Source organism: Pleurodeles waltl, chromosome 12 (genome assembly GCF_031143425.1).
Source record: "Pleurodeles waltl isolate 20211129_DDA chromosome 12, aPleWal1.hap1.20221129, whole genome shotgun sequence".
NCBI lineage: Eukaryota > Metazoa > Chordata > Amphibia > Caudata > Salamandridae > Pleurodeles > Pleurodeles waltl.
In genome coordinates, this window is record NC_090451.1 from 69,381,157 (window position 1) to 69,403,247 (window position 22,091).

Sequence of the window (22,091 nt, forward strand, 5' to 3'; positions counted from 1 at the left end):
GGTTAGAGTTGTGGGGCCACTAACAGCTGAGATCCAACCACTGCTGCAGGACAGGAGGAACCAGAACATATGCCCTGTACCAGCTTAAAAAAGGAATGCTCCAGTAAAGTGTTTAGACCTTCTCTTGAAGTCCTTCTTCCTTTTCTTGGTTAAGTCAAGGTGGCTGACCCATTGTCAACAGGGTTGTCCTCTCTCTTTCGGAGACTCTTTGCCGCAGCGCCCTATCAGCCACTGGCGGATTCTGTTGGAAGGGACAGGTTGTTCAGCGGTTTGACTGGGAGAGGTGCAATATCTAGGATGATTAGGCGGTCGCCTAATGAGAATATTGGATCCATTCAGCCCGGTTTCCAGCCTGACCGTTAACTGTGGAAATCTGTAATTTTCCAAGTACCTGGTAGTGACTACACAATGAACTGGCAGTCCTGCTTGCGACTGGAGAAAGAGAGACTGAGATATAAATATTTGGGGAGGTCTACCACCAGGCACCAGCAAGTTGGTTGGAATATTGCCATAGAGCTTCCAATGGCTGCGTTCAGAAGGGATTTATTAATGTGGGAAGCACTCCCAGGCGCTATCTTTGGGCAGGTCGCCCTCATTAAAATGAGAGTGCTCCCCAAGCTACTTTATAGGCTCCAAAGTATCACCATGAGGTCCCAACCAAGTTTCTCCGCATGGTTCAGGGTTGGATATGCTCTTTCCTATAGAGGTGACCATGATAAACAGAGACCAGTCAGTTTATGATGGAGGGACTGGAATGGCTGATTCCCTTTGGAAAATGGTCGATGTCAGTCACTGAGCAGCCTTGCGTGCCGTATCCATCAGTGACTTGTTTCTTACCCCCTAGAACTCCTTAATGATACAGGGGGTCTTACTAGCAGGGTTCCACGTGTTTTCTGGCTGCTGGCTCTTTTCACTATGGTGACACTCATGGGCATCCTAGGATTTGGGGTTTGTGTGTCACACCATGGTCTATATTGACCTAGTGTTTCTGCTCACCGAGAGGTATTGCTGAGCAGTAGAGATCCACTGTGGCGCCCACAGTATCGTATTGGTTGAAAGGAACGGGCAGCTGCACGATTATCAGAACACCTATCACCCAGGCTAGGCTGTCCGTGTAAGCATTCACAAAGGTAGGGCCCTTAATGGGAACAGTTTCAGATAAGTGTTTAAATCACACACCTCACTAACATGTTGTAATGTTATGTGACTTTGAATATTTTGTTGCCCAAATCCCACCGTGTTTCCCCTCTGGATCCATGCAACTGCTGTGACCGCGTTACATATATTACTTCTATGCTTTAAAAGGCCAATAAAAAGTTAATTTAAAAAAAAAGATTATTGGAAGATGGGACATTAGGCCAATGACTTATAAGCAGCCCTCTGTCAACCCAATAGATCTCTTTGGTGCAACGCCTTTAATAGATGGACCAGTGCAGTAAAGCCAGGCACGGGTCGCAAGAGATACCAAGGTGTTACAATGGGGATCCCCAAAAGCATGAAGCTGTAATCCAAATGGTTCGGGTGCGCGGACAGCCAATGGGATACCTCTCTCTCAGCGTAGGAGGCGACCCTCAAACCAGTACAGCCAGGCTTTGGCTACTCAGATGCAAACCTTGGTCATGGAACGCAACCCAGAGCAAAGGTACTGGTCACCTGCAGTACGGTCCTTTCTGACATTAACTGCAGCCAGTTTTTCTGATACTGTGTCTGAACTGCAGAGCAAAAGGACAAAACCGAGCAATTGCAAGAAATATAAACCTTTTGGGAAGGTGCAGGGCAAAAGAAGGCACCACAGAGAATCTGTCCTGCTATCTAGCAGGAACTGGTAATGGAAGGTCTGAAGATGAATTAGTGCAAGGTGGAGACCAGGGGGCTTGGAGGAAAGGTTACTTTGGTGTTCTAATGTAACCTTATAAATTCATATTATTTTGGAGAATATTTTTAAAACTCTGCTTGTGGCTGAAGGAATTTCTCAACTAGTTGTGGAGGGGACAGTATTGAATACCTGGAGTACCATCAACGCAGCAAAGCACAGGGAAAACATCACATAAATGGTAGGTTCGAGTTTAGCAGTCTCGTGATTGCCAAACTCGCAGTGGCGGTCGGACCGCCGCACTTCCTGGCAGTCCTACTGCCAGATTATGATTCTGGCGGTCGGACCGCCAGGGGACCGCCTCCTCCGCTGGGATCAGGGATCTAGACAGGTTGGTGGCGGCCGAAGTCATGGTCAGCTACAGTGGTGCCGAGTTCAGCACCGCCATGCTGATCACGACTTCCCTTTCCACCAGCATTTTCATGGTGGGGCCCCTCCCTGAAAAGGCTGGGGGAAAGGCAGTGCGGGGGCCCCCTGTCAGCACCCTTGAAATGCGCACTGCTATGCAGGCAGCACACACTCTGAGGGTGCTGTGTGCAATGGCATTGCCCTCGTCTCCCTAAGGGAGCTGAGGCCAATGCCACTGCACTGTTTCCACCAGACTGACCAGCGGAAACGTCATAATACGGCGACGGTGAGGCCACCAGCTTGGCGGCCGCCTCACCACTGCCGTATTGGACTTGTGGCGGGTCAACCGCACAGCTCCTAATCAGGCCCTTTGTCATTAACGTATGGGTTTATAATAAGGATGCTAAAATCAAACAACACAGAACAAACCAAACAGCTAGATGCTCAAGAAACAAAAGCAGCTTTATTTTTTAGTTTACATTTTATTATAGGATTTTGTTATTGGAAAGACCCATCCAAATTCATCAGTGGTAAGAATAAGCCAATACGGTCTTGTTTTATAAATGTACTATCTTGTAGTGGAAGATCACAGACCTTTCCATGGCACCCAGTGGGAGCAGGAGAGTAATAGGGTACAAAACACGACACGCAAGGACAGTGCACTATCATACCCTCTACATGCGGAAGAGATGCCGCAGAGGTGCACTCTGTCTTACTTTGGAAATGGAAACAGTTTAATTTTGCCCAGTGGTCCTTACAGCAAGCCCTAAAGTACCCAAAGAACACCTTTTTTTTTTTTTTTTAGAAAAAAAAAAACCTCACCAAAATTCATCAAAATACATAAAAAGAAATTGATCTGTACAAAGTTTTACAGATCTATCAGCAATGGTGCTCCTAAGGAGTGTGTAGTGTTATGTAAAAGGCCTACCTAGAGGGGTGAAGTTCAAGGTCCCCAGCAGCAGGATGCAATTCCAGTGAAACCATCATTCAATACTTTTATCTGCCAATCAGGGTAGAGGCCCTAAATTGAACCCAAGTTTGGATCCATCAAAGAGATGCAAACATCCTATGGGGCCGATCAGGGTAGGCATAGCACAAGTCCCATGTACAGAAAGCACTGGATGCTTCTCAAACAGCCATTCGGGACACCTGGACAAGACAACGTAATCCGAACAAGCTTTATCATTTAATATTTTATGCTTCACAGGCATATCACCACCTGGGCTGCCCAACATTGTACTTAGCTCTCTGTGCACTTACATGTTTGTAATGTCCATCAGGTCCAGGGGCTGATGAAGCCTTGCCTGTGGCACGTCTTCCTAGTGCCCTACAGAATGCCCTAAAGAATGCACTACGTTCTCTAGTTTTAGAGAAAAAACGAAATTCTCTATCTTGGAAGAATAACAATAACTTTACGAATAAGTCAAGGACGTCCGTCAGGTACCACCTGATCCTCTGATTATTATTTTCTTTTCAATTAAAGAAACTTCATCTTTCTGCATCTTTAAATCATCTCATTAAAAAAGGGGCAGGTTTTAGACTGTGTCTAAAAAGAATCACTGTCAAGGGGTTTTCTATTCATTTTACGTAGGTAGGGTGAGAGGAAAAGAGGTCATTTGTACAAAACCTGCAGCCTCTGTGGACTTTTGAGAACCAACCTGGGTGGAAATGAAGGCGAAGTGGTATTGTAGAGGCAAATGGAAGAAAACACCTGGCAGACCTGCATCAAAATGCCAGCTAAATATCTCCTAACAGGAGGTGTTTATGTCAGTGCACTTACATAAAAGTTCAAATGAGCAGCATATCTGTAACCCAAGGCGACGCGTACGGACCCCAGTGAAACCGCAGTCCTCCACCGCTCCATATAGGCAGTCTAGGACCAATACATATAAATGGATCCGCGCAGAGTGAAGATTTTCAGGAGAGAGTTCCCGGGTAATTGGCTCAGAGACAGGGATGGGGAGATCAGACGTCAGTCATTCCATAAACATAGAAGCTCAGCTTCCTTCGTCCACTCAGACAGGACGCAGCGGAACATTGAGCTGTGCAGGCTTTCCAGAGCCATCCCACACTGGGCTCCTGCCCCGAACAACAATGTGCAAATCTTGGTGCTCCAACAACGCAGGATCCCAAATTTCCAGATCTCAAAAGAGGTCCACTTCAAAGGTACTCGCTGAAAGCAGAAAAGGAGAAGGTAGGTTTAGCTGTGAAACAGAAGGCAAACATCAGCTCCTTGGTGGCGCTGGGTCACCCTACGAGAAAGGAGGCCCGGAAAGTGACACTGCAGAGGGGGTGCCACAGCAGGGCTGGCACTGGTGTGGGATATCCTGGCGGGGCGTGAGGGGGAGGAGCTCAGGCCAGGAGAGCAGGGGAGATGGGCTGGGAGAGGTATGCTGAGGCACATGGGGGGCTGTAATGAGCTGGGAAGGCTGCAAAGGCTAAAGGAAGTAACCGGCTGGCACAGGAAGGACTACAGGGAGGAGCTGGCAGGTGCACTGTGCCTATGTGACCAAGCACGGTGTGGGCCACAATGAGAAGAATAAGGAGGCGCTGGGTGGGCCATGCTGAAGAGACCCACAGGAAGAGGACTGATGCTCCCTGGCTGACCAGTGCTGAGATGTGTGCAGACACAGAGAGGTGAATGAGGTACATGGGAAGGAAGTGGGTAGGGTGTAGAGAGATTTGCAGCTATAATGAGAGAATGACTGGTAAAGAAAGGGTGAAACGGAGAAAGCAGTATGCAGAGGGTGGGCGATGAAGAACAAGAACAATGGGCTGGCAGGGGGTGAGCTATCCGGCGAGGGACGGAAAGTTACAGACTGAGCTAGAATGAGGAACTAGAATGAGGTGCAGGTCGTGGGATAAGAGTAGGAGAGAAGTCAAAGTGTGAGATGGGTCAGAGTGAGATGGGATGCCACGGAATGTGCTCGTCTTCTGCTACACCACAATTCCCACCCCTCCAAGTTCTGTGACTCTGCCCTCTTTTATTCCTCTCCCTCCCTCACCTTCTAGTCTCTTCTTCATTAGTCCCTCACCTCTCCTGCCATGTTGCGCCCTCTCCATCTCCTCACCTGTCTATTCGACTCAGAACCTCCTTGACTTGCATCACAAGCCTCTCGTGCTGGGCGGGGTTGCTCTCGATGACGCTGTGCAGTTTGGCCATGTAGACATCCAGGTTCCCTTGCGTTGGGGTCTCCCCGGAGCCTGGAAGAGGTAGGGCACGAGGGTTAGAAGCAGAAGAGTATGTAAAGCCAGCAGCACTCAGAGCAAGAGGTCTCAACAGAGTAAAACGATCACAAAACTCCTCCCTGGAAGCCCCCTGTAATCTATTGTGTTTTTCCAAAAACCTCCACAATAGAATGCAATTATTGCAAATATCAGCGCTATTATTTTTGCCTGCAACACAGGTTCTGGTCAGTAGTCCACATAATCACCAACACTGCCCCTGATACAATCACAGCAAATATTGTTAGTGGTGCACGCCTCAGTGACACTTCCAACAGCATCACCATGAACGCCACCACTGTCAATATTGCAACTAACACCGCTACAACCCTTCTTGCATTGATGATTGCCCATACAGTCGCCACATTTACCAATGCCGCCTCACTCCACCATCACTGCCAGTGCCACTACACCCGCCTTCAATGCCAGTGCCCCTGCACCCACCATCACTGCCAATGGCACTATACCTACCATCACTGGCAGTGCCACTGCACGCACATCACTACCAGTGCCACTACACCCACCATCCCTGCCAATGCCATACACCCGCCATCCCTGCCACTACACTAGCAATCACCGCCAATGCCTCTACACCCACCAGTGCCAACGCCACGACACCCATCATCACTGCCAGTGCCACCACACCCACCATTACCACCAATGCCGCTACACCCACCATCACTGCCAGTGCCACTACACCTGCCATCACTGCCAATGCCACTATGAGGAAGGAAGAGAGTGCTTGTATCAATGACACTGTGGCGCAGTGTCCGGACAGCGTCACCGACGGTCAGGTGCTACCCAGCAACACCGTTTGATTTCAGTTTGTGAGTATATATGTGTATATTATGTATATAATATATGTGTGTGTGTGTGTGTATATATATATATATTTTTTTTATTTTATTATTCTACGCTGTAGGAAAGTGCAACTATTGGCATGGTTACCCCCCCCCCCCCCCCCACACACACACACACACACACACACTTTTTGCCTAGTGTCGATGCCAACTGATTGAAAGTGTGCTGGCTTCCTGCTAACCAGGCCCCAGCACCAGTGTTCTTTCCCAAAATCTGTACCTTTGTTTCCACAATTGGCACAACCCTTGACTACAGTTAAGTCCCAAGGGCCCTGTGGCCAGTGAAGGCCGTCAAGAGCTGCAGCATGTATTATGCCACCCTAGAGGACCCCTAACCAAGCACAGGTACACTGCCTATGCAGCCTATGTGTGCTGGTGGGGAGAAAAAGGCAAAGTCTACATGACACTCCTCTCAGGGTGCCATCCCCACAAACCACTGCATTTGGCATAGGTAAGACACCCCTCTAGCAGGCTCTACAGCCCTAAGGCAGGGTGCACTATACCACAGGTGAGGGCATAGCTGAATGAGCAATATGCCCCTACAGTGTGTAAGTCCATTCTTAGACACTGTAAGTGCAGTGTAGCTATATTGAGTTTGTCATTACGAACTCCTCAGCTCCATAATGGCTTTACCGAATACTGGGAACTTTGTTATCAAATGTCTCAGCACAATAAACCCACACTGATGCCAGTGTGGGATTTATTGAAAAATGCACACAGAGGGCATCTTAGAGATGCCCCCTGTAAGTTAGTCAAACTGCTAGTGTAGGACTGACTGGTCTGTGCCAGCCTGCCACTTTCAGAAAAGTTTCTGACTGCATGGAGTGAGAGCTTTTGTGCACTCTATGGTCAGAAACTAAACCTGTCCTGGGTGGAGGTGCTTCACACCTCCCCCTACAGGAACTGTAACACCTGGCTGTGTGCCTCAAAGGCTCAAGCCTCGGATTACAGTGCCCCAGGGCACTCAAGCTAGTGAAGCTGCCCACCCCCGGACAAAGCCTCACTTTTGGTGGCGATTCCGGCAGGAAAATAAGGAGGAGTGACCACCCCTAAGGTGTCCAGAGCCGAGACGACCCCCTCCCTGCAGAATCCTCCATCTTGGTTTGGAAGACAGGGACCAATAGGATTACCCCCCACCCCCCCCCCCACCAAAGGGAGACACCATTAGGGACAGTTGCCATTGGCTACTGCCCTCTGACCCCTAAATCTAGGATTAAAGGATCTCCCTGAACCCAGCTCACCAGATTCCTGGCGACCTGACACGATGAAGAAGGACTGCATAGCTGAACCCCCCCGCAGAGAAGGAAGACGACAACTGATTTAGCCCCAGCCCTACCAGCCTGTTTCCTGCTTCAAAGAACCTGCAAAAGAACAGCGAGGCATCCAGAGCAACCTATGCCAAGCTCCAGAGGACTGCCCTGCACTCGAAAGGACAAAGAACTCCAGTGAACAGCGGCCCTGTCCAAGAAGAAACAACAACCAACGACCCCAGCACCACTGCGAATGTGTGAGTCCTGACCACTCTGCACCCGACACCCACAGCCCGTGTCCAGGTGGCCCAACCAGCTAGAGAGGATCCCCAGGCAATTCAGAGGAAGTGGGCACCCTGTGTTGACCTCTCTACCCCTCCACAACGTCTGCAGAGGGAATCCTGAAGAAACCCCCTGACCGCGAAAGCTCCAGACGAAGATATCTGATGCCTAAAGACCCACTGCACCCGACACCCCAAGGCTTTGGAGAACCCGACCTCCGATGCAGCTACATTCAGCAGGCAGTCCTCCTCCCTGTCCAGCCTGTAGTTTGCCCAAGACGACCCCCTGAACCTCGCTTGCAGCATCTGAGTGACCCCCAGGGTCCCCTCATAGAGAACCATAGGGAACCGGACGCCTTGTTTGTACCCTGCACGCGGCCGCCCCAGTGCCACTAAGGGTGCACGTTTGGTGCCTACTTGTGGCCCCTGTGCTCCTCTAAACCCCCCTGGTCTGCCCTCCGAAGACGCGGGTACTTACCTGCCTACAGATCTGAAACCGAGTGCCCCTCTGTATCCATAGGATTCCACGTTAAATTTACTTCACTTTTGACCTCTGCACTCGGCCGGACCCGTGTTGCTGGTTTTTTGGTTGTTTGGGGTTAACTTGAACCCCAACCTGTGGACTTCCTAACCCCCGGAGACTGGAACTGTAAGTCAAGTACTTACCTGTAAATGGAACTTACATTTGTAGCTGTTTTAGAAAATTGCACTGTGTCCATTTTTAAAACAGATTATTGCCAATATTTAAAATCTGTATAACTTATCAATTTCAAAACAAAGTACTGTTGATACATGTGTGAAATACGAATCTAGTGAAGTACTTATCTGCAACCTGAATCTTGTGCTTCTAGAAATAAATTAAGAACATTTATTTTTGCTATATAAAAACCATTGGTCTGGAGTTGAGTCATTGAGTGTGTGCTTCTTCTACTGTCTGTGTGTGTACAACAAATGCTTTGCAATACCCTCTGATAAGCCTAACTGCTTGACCATACTACCACAAAAGAGAGCATTAGTATTATCTACTTTAGCCTTGTAGGAAAGTACCATCTTGATGGCATGTTACCCCCATATTTCACTGTATATATGTTGTTTTAGTTGTATGTGTCACTGGGACCCTGCCAGCCAGGGCCCCAGTGCTCATAAGTTTGCCCTGTATGTGTTCCCTGTGTGATGCCTAACTGTCTCACTGAGGCTCTGCTAACCAGAACCTCAGTGGTTATGCTCTCTCTTTACTTTCTAAATTGTCACCAACAGGCTAGTGACCAATTTCACCAATTCACATTGGCATACTGGAACACCCTTATAATTCCCTAGTATATGGTACTGAGGTACCCAGGGTATTGGGGTTCTAGGAGATCCCTATGGGCTGCAGCATTTCTTTTGCCACCCATAGGGAACTCTGACAATTCTTACACAGGCCTGCCACTGCAGCCTGAGTGAAATAACGTCCACGTTAATTCACAGCCATTTACCACTACACTTAAGTAACTTATAAGTCGCCTATATGTCTAACCTTTACCTGGTAAAGGTTGGGTGCTAAGTTACTTAGTGTGTGGGCACCCTGGCACTAGCCAAGGTGCCCCCACATCGTTCAGGGCAAATTACCCGGACTTTGTGAGTGCGGGGAGACCATTACACGCGTGCACTATACATAGGTCACTACCTATGTATAGCGTCACAATGGTAACTCCGAACATGGCCATGTAACATGTCTAAGATCATGGAATGGTCACCCCAATGCCATTCTGGCATTGGAGAGACAATTCCATGATCCCCTGAGTCTCTAGCACAGACCCGGGTACTGCCAAACTGCCTTTCCCGGGGTTTCACTGCAGCTGCTGCCAACCCCTCAGACAGGTTTCTGCCCTCCTGGGGTCCAGCCAGGCTTGGCCCAGGAAGGCAGAACAAAGGACTTCCTCAGAGAGAGGGTGTTACACCCTCTCCCTTTGGAAAAAGGTGTCAGGGCTGGGGAGGAGTAGCCTCCCCAGCCTCTGGAAATGCTTTGATGGGCACAGATGGTGCCCATCTCTGCATAAGCCAGTCTACACCGGTTCAGGGATCCCCCAGCCCTGCTCTGGCGCGAAACTAGACAAAGCAAAGGGGAGTGACCACTCCCCTGACCTGCACCTCCCAGGGGAGGTGCCCAGAGCTCCTCCAGTGTGCTCCAGACCTCTGCCATCTTGGAAACAGAGGTGCTGCTGGCACACTGGACTGCTCTGAGTGGCCAGTGCCAGCAGGTGACGTCAGAGACTTTTTCTGATAGGCTCTTACCTGTGTTGCTAGCCTATCCTCCTTCCTAGGTAGCCAAACCTCCTTTTCTGGCTATTTAGGGTCTCTGCTTTGGGGAATTCTTTAGATAACGAACGCAAGAGCTCATCAGAGTTCCTCTGCATCTCTCTCTTCACCTTCTGCCAAGGAATCGACCGCTGACTGCTCAGGAAGCCTGCAAAACTGCAACAAAGTAGCAAAGACGACTACTGCAACCTTGTATCGCTGATCCCCTTGGTACCCACTACAAGGCAGGCCAGCCTCCTACACGCCTCTGTTAAGCCTCTGGGTAATCCCTGGACTCTATGCACACTATATCTCATTTTGATATAGTATATACAGAGCCAGCTTCCTACATACGCTTAACATGTTCATAGGTCATTGCGTAGGAAAGTACCCTCTTTCTTGGCATGGTTACACCCTTTTTCCCATAAGGAACAGGGTCAAGACTGATTTGCATATGGCTGGGTCCAAACTGGGGTGGCATGGTGAACAAAAGAACGATGGATTAAACCCAGATCTACGACTGGGGGTGAGTGTTTGACAATGTTCAGCATTCCGTCCATCACTTGTTGTTTTTGCTTTGTCGCCCTAGGTGGGAAGGGTATGCCCAGACGTGGGTCCCGTGCTTCCCATGCCACTGGATTCAAGCTAGCCTGGCTGATGAGGGGTGAAACCCCGAAACCGGTCCCAGGATGTTTGTTTCCGGTCCAGTGAGGACCTGGCTTGGCAGTTCGGTCTGGACTGTTCCCATGAGGAACAGGGTCAAGACTGATTTGCATATGGCTGGGTCCAAACTGGGGTGGCATGGTGAGCAAAAGAACAATGGATTAAACCCAGATCTACGACTGGGGTGAGTGTTTGACAATGTTCAGCATTCCGTCCATCACTTGTTGTTTTTGCTACACCCTTTTTCTGCCTGTTGTCTGTGTGTTTGACTGTGTTCACGGGGATCCTGCTAACCAGGACCCCAGTGATTATGCTCTCCACCTTCTAACTTGGTAACTTGCACCATTTTCACCCCACATTTGGCATACTGGCGCCCCTATGTAAGTCCCTAGTATATGGTAACCAAGGCATTGGGGTACCAGGAGATCCCCAAGGGCTGCAGCATGTATTATGCCACCCCTGGGGAGCCAATGCAAGGTGTATCTGCAGGCCTGCCATTGCAGCATGCGTGAAAGGGTGCATGCACCCTTTTCACTACAGGTCACTACACCAGGTCACTGTAAGTCACCCCTATGGCAGGCACTACTAGCCCAGAAGGCAGGGTGCACGTATCTGTGTGTGAGGGCATCCCTGTACTTGCAGAGGTGCCCCCACGAGCTCCAGTTCCATTTTCCTGGACTTCCTGAGTGGGGAGACGCCATTTTATGCGTGGTGTACTGGACAGAGGTCACCACCTATGTCCAGCTACATAATGGCAACTCTGAACCTAGGCATGTTTGGTACCAAACATGCCGGAATCATACCCCAATACTGTTGCCAGTATTGAAAGTATAATTCTATGCACTCTGAGTGCTCCTTGGAGGACCTCCATCATTGCTTATACCAGCCTTCTGGGGTTTTTCAGGCAGCCCAAGCGGCTGCCACCCCTCTGACAGGTTTTGGCCCTCCTGCTGCTTGACCATCTCAAGCCCAGGAAGGCAGAACAAAGGATTTCCTTTGGGAGAGGGGGTAACACCCTCGCCCTTTGGAAATAGATGTTACATGGATTGAGAGGGGTAGGCTTCCCAAGCCACAGGTATGCTTTGAAGGGCACATTTGGTGCCCTCTGTGCATAAACCAGTCTACACCGATTCAGGGACCTCCAGTCCATGCTCTGGCGCGAAACTGGACAATAGAAAGGGGAGTGACTACTCCCCTGTCCATCACCACCCCAGGGGTGGTGCCCAGAGCTTCTCCAGAGGGTCCCTGGGTTCTGCCATCTTGAATGCAAGGTTGGCAGGGATCTCTGGGAGCATCTGAGTGGCCAGGACAGGCAGGTGACAGCAGACCACCCCTCCCGATAGGTGGTCACCTGGCTAGGTGACTAATTCCCCTTTCAGGGCTATTTAGGGTCTCTCTCTTGGGTGGGTCCTCAGATTCAGCTGGCAAGATTCCAGCAGGACTCTTCTGCAACCTTACTTTGACTTCTAGCCACTGGAACCGCGACTGGACCCTCCAGGAACCGACAATCTGCATCCAAGACGAAGACTGCTTGCAATATTGTTTCCACTGCTCCTATCAGCTCCTGCAACATTTCTCCAGCTGTGCATCCTCTGTGGGCAGCAAGTCTTCAGTCTGCACGAGAAAGAAGAAGGACTCTCTCTTGAAGTGAAGGAGCCACTCCCCTGCAATCGCTGGCACCAACTGTAATGACGACCGGCTGCGTGGATCTCCTCTCATTCTGAGCTGCGTGGATCCTGCATCACAGGTGGTGGTCCGGAGTAGTCCTCTTGAGCCTCTCTGCCAGCTGTCCTACTTTGGTGGAGGTAAGCCCTTGCCTTCCCACACTGGACAGTACCCCCCAGGACTGCGCCTCTTGCAGCTACCAAGGCTTGTTTGCATCTCCTCCAAGGGATCCTCAGGTTCTGTGGAGCCCCAGCCCTCCTTCCGGCGATGCACATCCCTCTGCTTGCTTCTCTTGCAGCATGGGACCCTTCTTCAGTCATGCTGCTCGGGCTTCGCTGCGACTCCTGGTTGCTCATCCAGTGGGTTTCCTCTGGGGGCTGCCTCTTCTTCTTCTGATTCTCTGCCTTGCTGAGGATCCCCCTAGAACTCCCATCCCGTGGTTTGAGTCTTCCTGGATTTTGCTGGTCCCCGGCAGCTCCACTTTTGCTTCACTGTGACTTCTGCCTTTGAGGCTTGTTGGTGGCTTTTTCACACCACTGACAGACTGCAATCATCCATCCGGCGTGGGACGTCGACTGAACCCTCCAGGAACTCTTCACCTGCTCCAGGGCTGCATTCCTGACCATATTCGTCCTACTGTCGACCAACCCCTGCATCCACAGCTGGGTAGGTAGTAGCTCCTACTCCTCCAGGGTTCTTCTGTGACTTCTGGACTTAGTCCCCTTCTTTCACAGGTCTTCCTCTTCAGGAATCCACCGCTGGTTTCTTGTAGTCTTGTCTGGGTGTTGCATTTTCTACATTTTCATCCTTTTGGGTGGTTTGGTGAAAATCGAGTAACTTACTCCTTTCTTCCGGGCCGCTGGGGGCCACTGTGGTACTTACCTTTGGGGTTTCCTAATACTCCCGGCTCCCCTCCACACATTCCACTTACCTAGGTGGGGGTCTTCTGTTCGCATTCCATTTTTTGTAGTATATGGTTTGGGCTCCACCTAGGGTCACTATTGTCTATTTGCATTTGCACTGTTTTCTATCACTTTTCATGCCTATTTCTGATAACTAGTGTACATATATGGTGTGTTTACTTACCTCCTATTTAGGGTTGCCCACCTAGTGTTTTGGTACCCTCCAACAGAAGGTTATTTACTTTTGTAACTGAGTGTTTTCTTTCATGTGTGGATGCTTAAGAGCCTCTGTTTTTTATTTTATCCATTGCAGTAGGTAAATATTATCTTAACTATTTATCTACAAGAATGTCACTATTGAAATAGAGAAAAGATAAAATAATGTTATAAAAGTACACAAATAAATCAACTTCAAATACTGCAACTCCTAAAAGTATGTTTATACAATGTGACTTAAACCTCAATATATTATATCCCTTACACATATATTCCCTTACTATGTAATCATGTATCTATATATTTATTACTTTGGTCCTAGTGTACAAGAGGAAAAAAATTACTCTCTCAAAAGCTTTACTCTGCCTCACCATCACCTTATACCTCTATTAATCTGTCATGTACCTCCGCTCTCTGACTCATCCCAAACCCATTCTACTACTAGGATCTAAAAAATAACCCTTCCTACACTCCTCCCTCCTCTACCCCTCCTGGCTCACCCCAAATCTCAGTTTACTACTATGATCTACTAAACAACCCAACTAAATTCTCCCTCCTTTAACTCATCCCAAACCCCATTTTACTAGTGTGATCTCCCCAATCCCTTTCTACAGACTCTTCCCTTCTCCATCTCTCCTTCACTCTTCCCAGACCTCATCTTGCTCATATGATCTCCCAATTAACACTTCTTGATTCTTCCATCCGTTATACTTCCATTATTCTACTCAATCCAACTTTAAATCATACCTCCCTGTATTAATACTGTACTCACATTCCACTATACTAATCAGCCACTAATCCTTTTGGATTCCAGAGTAGCGTGCTACTCGCCGAAAAGCGATTAGACGCCTCGTCAGGGGTAATAAGCTCTATATAAATGCAATTACGATTACACCCTCCTTCACCACGAATGCCACGATACCTGCCATCGCCACTCCAGATGTAGGCCTTATAATGACTGTTTCTAAAATAACCAACACAATCACTAACATTAACGAATACTACCCCGGATCTCTCCAGTCACTATCAGTTAAGTGTTAGTTCTGCCACTTTGCTGGTAGTAGCACTATATTTTCTGACCCAATGGAACCATGTATTTGATAGGCTTTCAATCACAAAAGGAAAAAGAGAAAATTAATTAGAGACAAACTATTCATAGAAAAAGGTTAGTACTACTTACACATTTGATACTAAAACTCAGACACCACTGCTTACTCAGACAATACTACCACACACCTACAAGTCGGCAACCAACAATGTCTGCTGCAACCAATGGAATCCCTCCACCATCAAAGTGGCAAGTGATGGAATCCAGTCGAGGAGGACTGAGCTCCCACAGCCTCAGTGGTGGAGTCGGATAAGCTTTGATGAAAGCTGGCAGTAAGGTGGGAAGGCCGAGCACTGAAGAGGTACATGTTTGGGATTGGAATCAATTGCAACAGCTGGGCAGGCCCATGGCCCGTAATCAGTGGTACTGACGCAGCACATAGTCAGTCAGCCATGGGCAAATCAGCGTGGGAAGGAACATGGTCTGCACCAACATCGCCTGGGACGGGCAAGGGAGGCGAGACATAATTAGTGCTGAATTCACCTGGGATGGGCAGCGCCCCGAAGCTCCCGATCAGTGCCTGCCGCACAGCCTGCAGCCGCTGTTGAAGCTCCATCGTCTGCTTCTCCTCCAGCATCAGGTCATGCTCCAGCCGCTCCCGGGCTGTGTTCATGTTCTCGGTGTGCTTCTGCAGGATGGCGTTCTGCTCCTCAAACTCAGTGTTTATCTTGCGCAGACGCCTCAGTTCCGCTTCACGAACTGCAACAGAAACCAAAATTCAGGACCTGTGGTATGTTGTGATGGCCGACACACACTAGTGACATACATGGGAGGGTGGCATGTTTCTGGCATCACTGAGACACCAAACACATTTTCAATGGGTTACAGTTCTATAGAATACCACATCCTTCGAATTCTCGCAGTATTTTACTCCAGGTGCGAAATAGATGTTGTTCTCTTTATTTAATAGGAGAATATTACAAATTCAGAAAGACACTATTTTTCCTGCTTTTTTTCATTCTTTTTGGGGACTGTGCAGGTTCTAAGCCTGATTTTCTGAAACTTAGTTACAGAAAGCCCTACTGCAGAACGTCTACACCAGAGTAAGCAAAAGCTATAAAGCTGGTTTCCCTGGTGTACTGCAGTCCTATGCAATTTTCTGAGCATTTTCTGGTGCCAAACAACTCCACTAGCTTGCACTTATGTTGCACGTTTGAGGTGCAAATCTCCAAATGCCATTGGGGATTCTGCAAAACAAATATCTTTTAATCTACACGTGATTAGATACTGTAATTAGAAAACTTGTTTAAATTTGTTCAGTAGGTGGCAGATTTTTTTCAACAGCTAGGCTCAACACAAATCATTTTTCATAAATAACTGGTTTTGAGCCCACATCTAAAGTAAACGGTCTCTTGGCACCTACGCAATAGGAATCACAATTGTTTACCTGTATGGAAATCATATATTGATCTCAAAAGCAAAACAGGCCGAGGTAGGTTGGTGGTACTTCAAAATGTAGCCTACAGAATAATACAGTGCCTGCAGAGGACTGCCACTGAGCAATGCTGAAGTCAAAAAATAGGGGTTTTATTTTGCATGTCAACACCATGTAGGTGTCTGCCATCTCCATCACTACCCCAATGTAGTAAAAAAACACAGGTACATCAGCAGCATTTGTAGTATATATCATCACACTTCTTAAAATCATATGGCCTCGACCTTCGTTCGAAACCTGATTTCCCCTTGGCCATATCTGGTTACTGCCTTCCAAATGCTAGCATGTGCTACATGGGGATAAAGCTGGTCGCAGAGCAGACCCGAAGAAGATATTCTCTAGGAAAAGAGAGTACATGTGTTAAATTCTGCTTAGGATTCACATTTTGAATTGCAACACCTTTGTTTTGATCCAGGAACTCCTCTGTGAAAATAGGCACATCAAATGCAGGAAAACCATCGCTTAGCGAGTCACTGCCCTGAGAAAAGGAGAGAATTGCAAATACTGGTTACAGTCTGTGAGGTGGAGATGAAAAGATGAAGAGAGGAGGATATAAAATGCACGAACAAGAGAATCTGAATGGAAACACCAGAGGAAGAGTGAATAAGCGAGAGAAGAGAACAGGACACCACTCTCAAGTCTAAGCGCCATGACCACACAGGCTGTGTAGACTGAAGAAGGGTTCGCAAAATATGAGCAACCAATGGGCAATGACCCCAGTCCGATTACAAAATCATGCTGACTACAACGTGGCTCTGGTCTTGGAGTTAGGTGGTTAAAACAGAATGGTACTAGAAAAAAACACTGCATCTCTCCTTAGAACATACTGAACTCTGTTGACTGGCCCTGAGCTACAGCAAGCAAAAAACGTTTTAGTGAAAAGCTGAAAGAAAGAGAACTGGGCATTTAAAGCTTAAAATATGATGCTCTGAGAGAAGACAGTCTCAAGATACTGGGACTCAGGAAAGATGAGCAACACCTGAGCCACTGACGCAGGCAAACGTTCAAACTCCAAATTAGAGCAAGAGATGCGCAGGGGCCTCGATTCTGTATGTCTAGAGATGAAGTCTTGCATGTCTGTGGAGCTGCTGAGGGTCGATACCCTTCCAGGTCGGAGACAGGTACCACTATCAATATTCCTTCACAGGACAGGACACTGTCGCCTTGTTGTGACAGAAGCGGTGCTTGTGAAGGTGTCAGGGATATGCTATCAATGTTCCTTCACAGGACAGGACACTGTCGCCTTGTCGTGACGGAAGCGGTGCTTGTAAAGGTGTCAGGGATATGCTATCAATGTTCCTTCACAAGTGTCAGGGATATGCTATCAATGTTCCATCACAGGACAGGACACTGTTGCCTTGTTGTGACGGAAGCGGTGCTTGTAAAGGTGTTGAGGATATATCAATGTTCCATCACAGGACAGGACACTGTTGCCTTGTTGTGACAGAAGCGGTGCTTGTGAAGGTGTCAGAGATATGCTATCAATGTTCCTTCACAGGACAGGACACTGTTGCCTTGTCGTGACGGAAGATGTGCTTGTAAAAGTGTCGGGGATATATCAATGTTCCTTCACAGGACAGGACACTGTTGCCTTGTCGTGACGGAAGCGGTGCTTGTAAAAGTGTCGGGGATATATCAATGTTACTTCACAGGAAAGGACACTGTTGCCTTGTTGTGACAGAAGTGGTGGTTGTGAAGGTGTCAGGGATATGCTATCAATGTTCCTTCACAGGACAGGACACTGTCGCCTTGTCGTGACGTAAGTGGTGCCTGTAAAGGGGTCAGGGATATGCTATCAATGTTCCTTCACAGGACAGGACACTATCCCCTTGTCGTGGCAGAGGCGGTGCTTGTAAAGGTGTCAGGGATATGCCTCTTGCAGGTGAAAATCTACTACGTGAAAGCGGACTGGACAAGTGATTTCTGTGAGTGTTTTGCGAGGACCCAACAAACGCCGCAGATCTACTGAGCTGGACTTTGTCTCTGCACCTTCAGGGAGAAGTGGGGGGCGGCAAGGTGTACCCTGCGGGGAGGGCTTTAGATGGGGTGGGCCCACTGCAGTATATAGAACAGGAATCAAAGGCTGGAAGGAAAAGAACTAGGCTATTTCGAGCCACGTGCATTCTGCTTCCTTAGGGGGGTGGGGTCACTGCAGTCGGCGCAGAAGAGCTGCTGGTACACAGAGCCACCAGATCAGTAGGAATGGGAGACCACGACTACAGAGCCATAAACCCCAAAGAATGAGAACTGCACTTGTAAGGGACGTTGCTTCCAAGGTCAGGGGTGTAGGTATATGTCACCTAGTACAGAGGTCACTTAACTATCAGCAACAACAGGCTGGCTCAGCCATTCAGTAGGCTGATTAATACTACAGAGGGGTCCACAACCTTAAGGTGCAGGAACTTTTTCAGACCCTAATACATGAGGGAGAGAGCCACCTAGACATTGCATGAGAAGAAGGGGTCACACTAATCCTAAATGTAGTTCTAGAACAGCAGTATGGAGAAACTGACCATAACTAGGACCAGGAGTGATCAAGAGATGCAGGATTTGCTGAAAAGATTAAAAAAGCCAGTCTATATGCCTGGCTCTCAGGAAAACCATGTTATTCCAGGCTGTAAATAAGATAAGGATTGTTTCTAGACTAGTACAAAAGTTAGAGCTTGCCTCTGCTGTGTCTCCCTTGGTGTGTGCAAACACAAAAACAGAGTAGTTCAAGGCACTGGCAAATAGAGAAAGAAAAGGTTTTTTCTAATGCTATGGAGAATCAGCAATTTTTTTTTATATATTTACTGTTCCAAGAAAAAAATGAATGTGATATGAAGTACTAGCAAGGAGGTGGGACAGCAGCGATTGGAGGGAGGCAGCTAAAAAGTAAATGCTTCTGTGCGGGGGTCAGGGAAGGGGAAGCAGTGAGAAGTTTGTGTTTGGTGGTTTTAAACCAATAAATACCAGACAAAGAGGAGCAGGCAAGTAATAGATGAGCTGGGCGTGGAAGCAGTACGGAAAGCACAGGAAGGATTTGAGGGTGGAAGTAACACACGAGGGAGTGTGTGAGAAAACATATCCACATGCATGGAGTGCTCAAATGAAACAAAACAGCAGTTTCCTGCATGCAACCAGTGGAAGGATACAGATTATCCAGTTAAAATGATGGTAAAGGAGCTATGCTCCAGGAGCAGGACAAACACAAGAAAAGGAAGGAAACTGAGTGAAAAGGCAGCAAGCAAATGAGAATGACAGAAAATAAAACCAAGGGTATGCAATGGACAGTCCCAGAGACTACTGTAATATTTGGTAGGGTCAACAAGAGGTCTTTTGACAACCATATTGTGTCTGTAGGCGTAGGCGAGACCTAAAAAGGGTTTACAGAAGTACAGTGAGGCAGATGCATAGAGCACAGATAGGAAGCCCAGAAGTGGTAAAGTTAAAAGGAGAGGCACAGAAAGAGACAGCACAAATAAGCCTCGGACAGGAAACAGGCCACAAAAGGAAAGCGAACAGTATACAAAAAGAACACATTATAAGAAGGCAGAAGGGAGCAAGCGTAAGCTAAAAGAATGGAAAGAAATGGTCAGCTGTACAAAGACATGGGAAAACGATGGGAAAAGACAGAAGAAGCACTGCGGCGGTCAGGCTGCTTTCTTCAACCAGCAGACACTCGCACTGCACCACTGCGGCCTGGGGTACTTCACACTCACTGCATGTGGGTGTCCATTGAGCAGGGTGCTCCCCGATTCCATTCCTGTTTCCTCTGCATGACACAAGAAGTTTCACATTAGAAGGCAGGTTCTACTGCTCGCAAATCTTAAATAAGTCATTTATCAGGCCAAATCACAGCAGTATGCGTGTATTTGGTAGCCGTGGAAAAATATTCCATGACTGCATCATTCATATGGCTTCCATGAACCCATCACCCTACTTTATCTGCTCATTACCTCAAGCACTACAACATGACAGTTTGCCTTTGATTAAACAATGCAACATTTACAAGGTTTCTAAAATTCACATGCAAAGTCATCCTTAGGGGCGGGTAGTACGACCATCTACTTGTACCACAGTTACTTCTTTAATTTGGTGTGAGTAATTGAACCTAGAACAAGATTAAAGGCATCCTAAACAGGACAATAAGATGAGATCTCTTCTCTAGCCTTATTTAACGGAGTCACAACAGCCAATCATCTTTGCATACATATTATAACTATTCAGGTGCACTCTCTATGTGAATCTGCAGAACTACATGCCATGAACAGATGTAAACTGGGTAAGTAACATTTTCCGTTCAATTACATGTGTAGCTGCAGAAACACATGCTTTGCATAGACTGAAAAGCAGTCCCTCCTAAAATAAGCAATGGCTAGCCCATAGGAGTTGGAATAGTTTGAAATAGTGTTTTAAGCACTGCTTGAACAACATTTGCTTGTTGGCGAGATAGCACATCCACACAGTAGTGATTAGTAAATGTGTGTAGCCATGTGGCTGCTTTACATATGTCTGTCATTGGTATATTTCCTAAGAATGGCATTGAAGCGCCTTTCTTTCTAGTAGAATGTGCTTTAGGAGTTACTAATAGTTGCCTTTTAGCTTTGAGATAGCAAGTTTGAATACACTTTACTATCCATCTGGCCAATCCTTGTTTTGAAATAGGATTACCCTTATGAAGCTGTTGAAAAGCCACAAAGTGTTGTTTAGTTTTTCTGAAATCCTTTGTTCTAGCTACATAATACATGAGAGCTCTTTTGAGATCCTTAGTGTGGAGAGCTCTTTCAGCAACTGAATCTGGCTGTGGAAAGAAGACTGGCAATTCTACTAACTGACTGATGTGAAATGGTGAAACCACTTTGGGTAGAAATTTCGGATTTGTCCTAAGTGCTATTTTGTGTTTGTAAATTTGGAAGAAAGTCTCCTCTAAAGCGAATGCTTGAATTTCACCAACTCTCCTTAAAGAAGTAACTGCTACTAGGAAAGCACCTTTTCATGAGAGAAACTGAAGAGTGCAAGAATGCATGGGTTCAAATGGCGGGCCCATAAGCCTTGTGAGCACAGCGTTAAGATTCCATGCAGGAGCTGGGGTAATTGTAGGAGGAATAACTCTTTAAAGACCTTCCATAAAAGATTTTATGACAAGAATTCTAAACAGAGAAGTATGCTGTCTGTTTTGGAAGAAGGCTGCTATTACTGATAAATGAATATTAATAGATGAATATGCAAGATTTGCTTTTTATATGTAAAGCAAATAGCATACGATATCCTGTACTGATGTTTTAAATGGATTAATGTTTTGGGGTTGACAGCAACATACAAAGTGTTTCCATTTAGCCGCATAACACTACTGCCTGGTTGTAGGTTTACGTGCTTGTTGTAGAATGTCCATATATTCTGATAGAAGCTGTAGGTTTCCAAACTATGACCTCAGGCGCCAAATCGCCAGGTTGAGGATACTGGGATTGGGATGCCTGATCTGACCCTTGTTTTGAGTCAATAGGTCTGGTCTGTTTGGGAGCTTGTGATGTGGTACTACTGACAGATCCAATAGCGTTGTGTACCAGTGTTGACGTGCCCATGTGGGAGCTATGAGTATCATAGTGAGGGAAGTGTAATGGATTTTGCTTACCAGAAATGGAATTAGTGGGAGAGAGGGAAAAAGGGTAAGCAAATATCCCTGACCAATTGATCCATAGGGCATTGCCCTTGGATCGAGGGTGTGGGTTCCTGGATGTGAAGTTTGGGCAACTTGAGTTTTCGCTTGCTGCGAAAAGGTCTATGTTTGGTGTTCCCCACGTGTGAAACTACTGTTGAATTACTTGTCGATGAATCTCCCATTTGTGTGTTTGTTGTTGCGTCCTGCTTAAGAGGTCCACTAGTTGGTTGTGTATCCCTCGGATATACTCTGCTAATAGGTGAATTTGATTGTGAATTGCCCACTCCCAGATTGCCTGTGCTAGAAGGGACAACTGGGATGAGTGTGTTCCCCCGTTTCTGCACATA

General features: G+C 47.4%; 1 protein-coding gene across 4 annotated transcripts in view; it reads right to left on the reverse strand.

The window, feature by feature from the left end:
• Positions 1-2,662: 2,662 nt before the first annotated feature.
• The window catches only part of HMG20B (high mobility group 20B), a 37,422-nt gene continuing 17,993 nt past the window's right edge, over positions 2,663-22,091 (reverse strand). For 2 of the 4 annotated variants that reach the window (XM_069216721.1, XM_069216720.1), the window contains exons 6-10: positions 19,805-19,857; positions 16,503-16,581; positions 15,152-15,367; positions 5,293-5,425; positions 2,663-4,394 (exon numbers count right to left, since the gene is read on the reverse strand). In XM_069216721.1, coding sequence (XP_069072822.1) covers positions 4,382-4,394; positions 5,293-5,425; positions 15,152-15,367; positions 16,503-16,581; positions 19,805-19,857 — 494 coding nt within the window. In that variant the 3' untranslated portion in view covers positions 2,663-4,381. Of the gene's footprint in view, positions 4,395-5,292; positions 5,426-15,151; positions 15,368-16,502; positions 16,582-19,768; positions 19,858-22,091 lie in introns of all 4 variants that reach the window. The other 2 variants (XM_069216719.1, XM_069216718.1) reach the window with 1 other exon arrangement.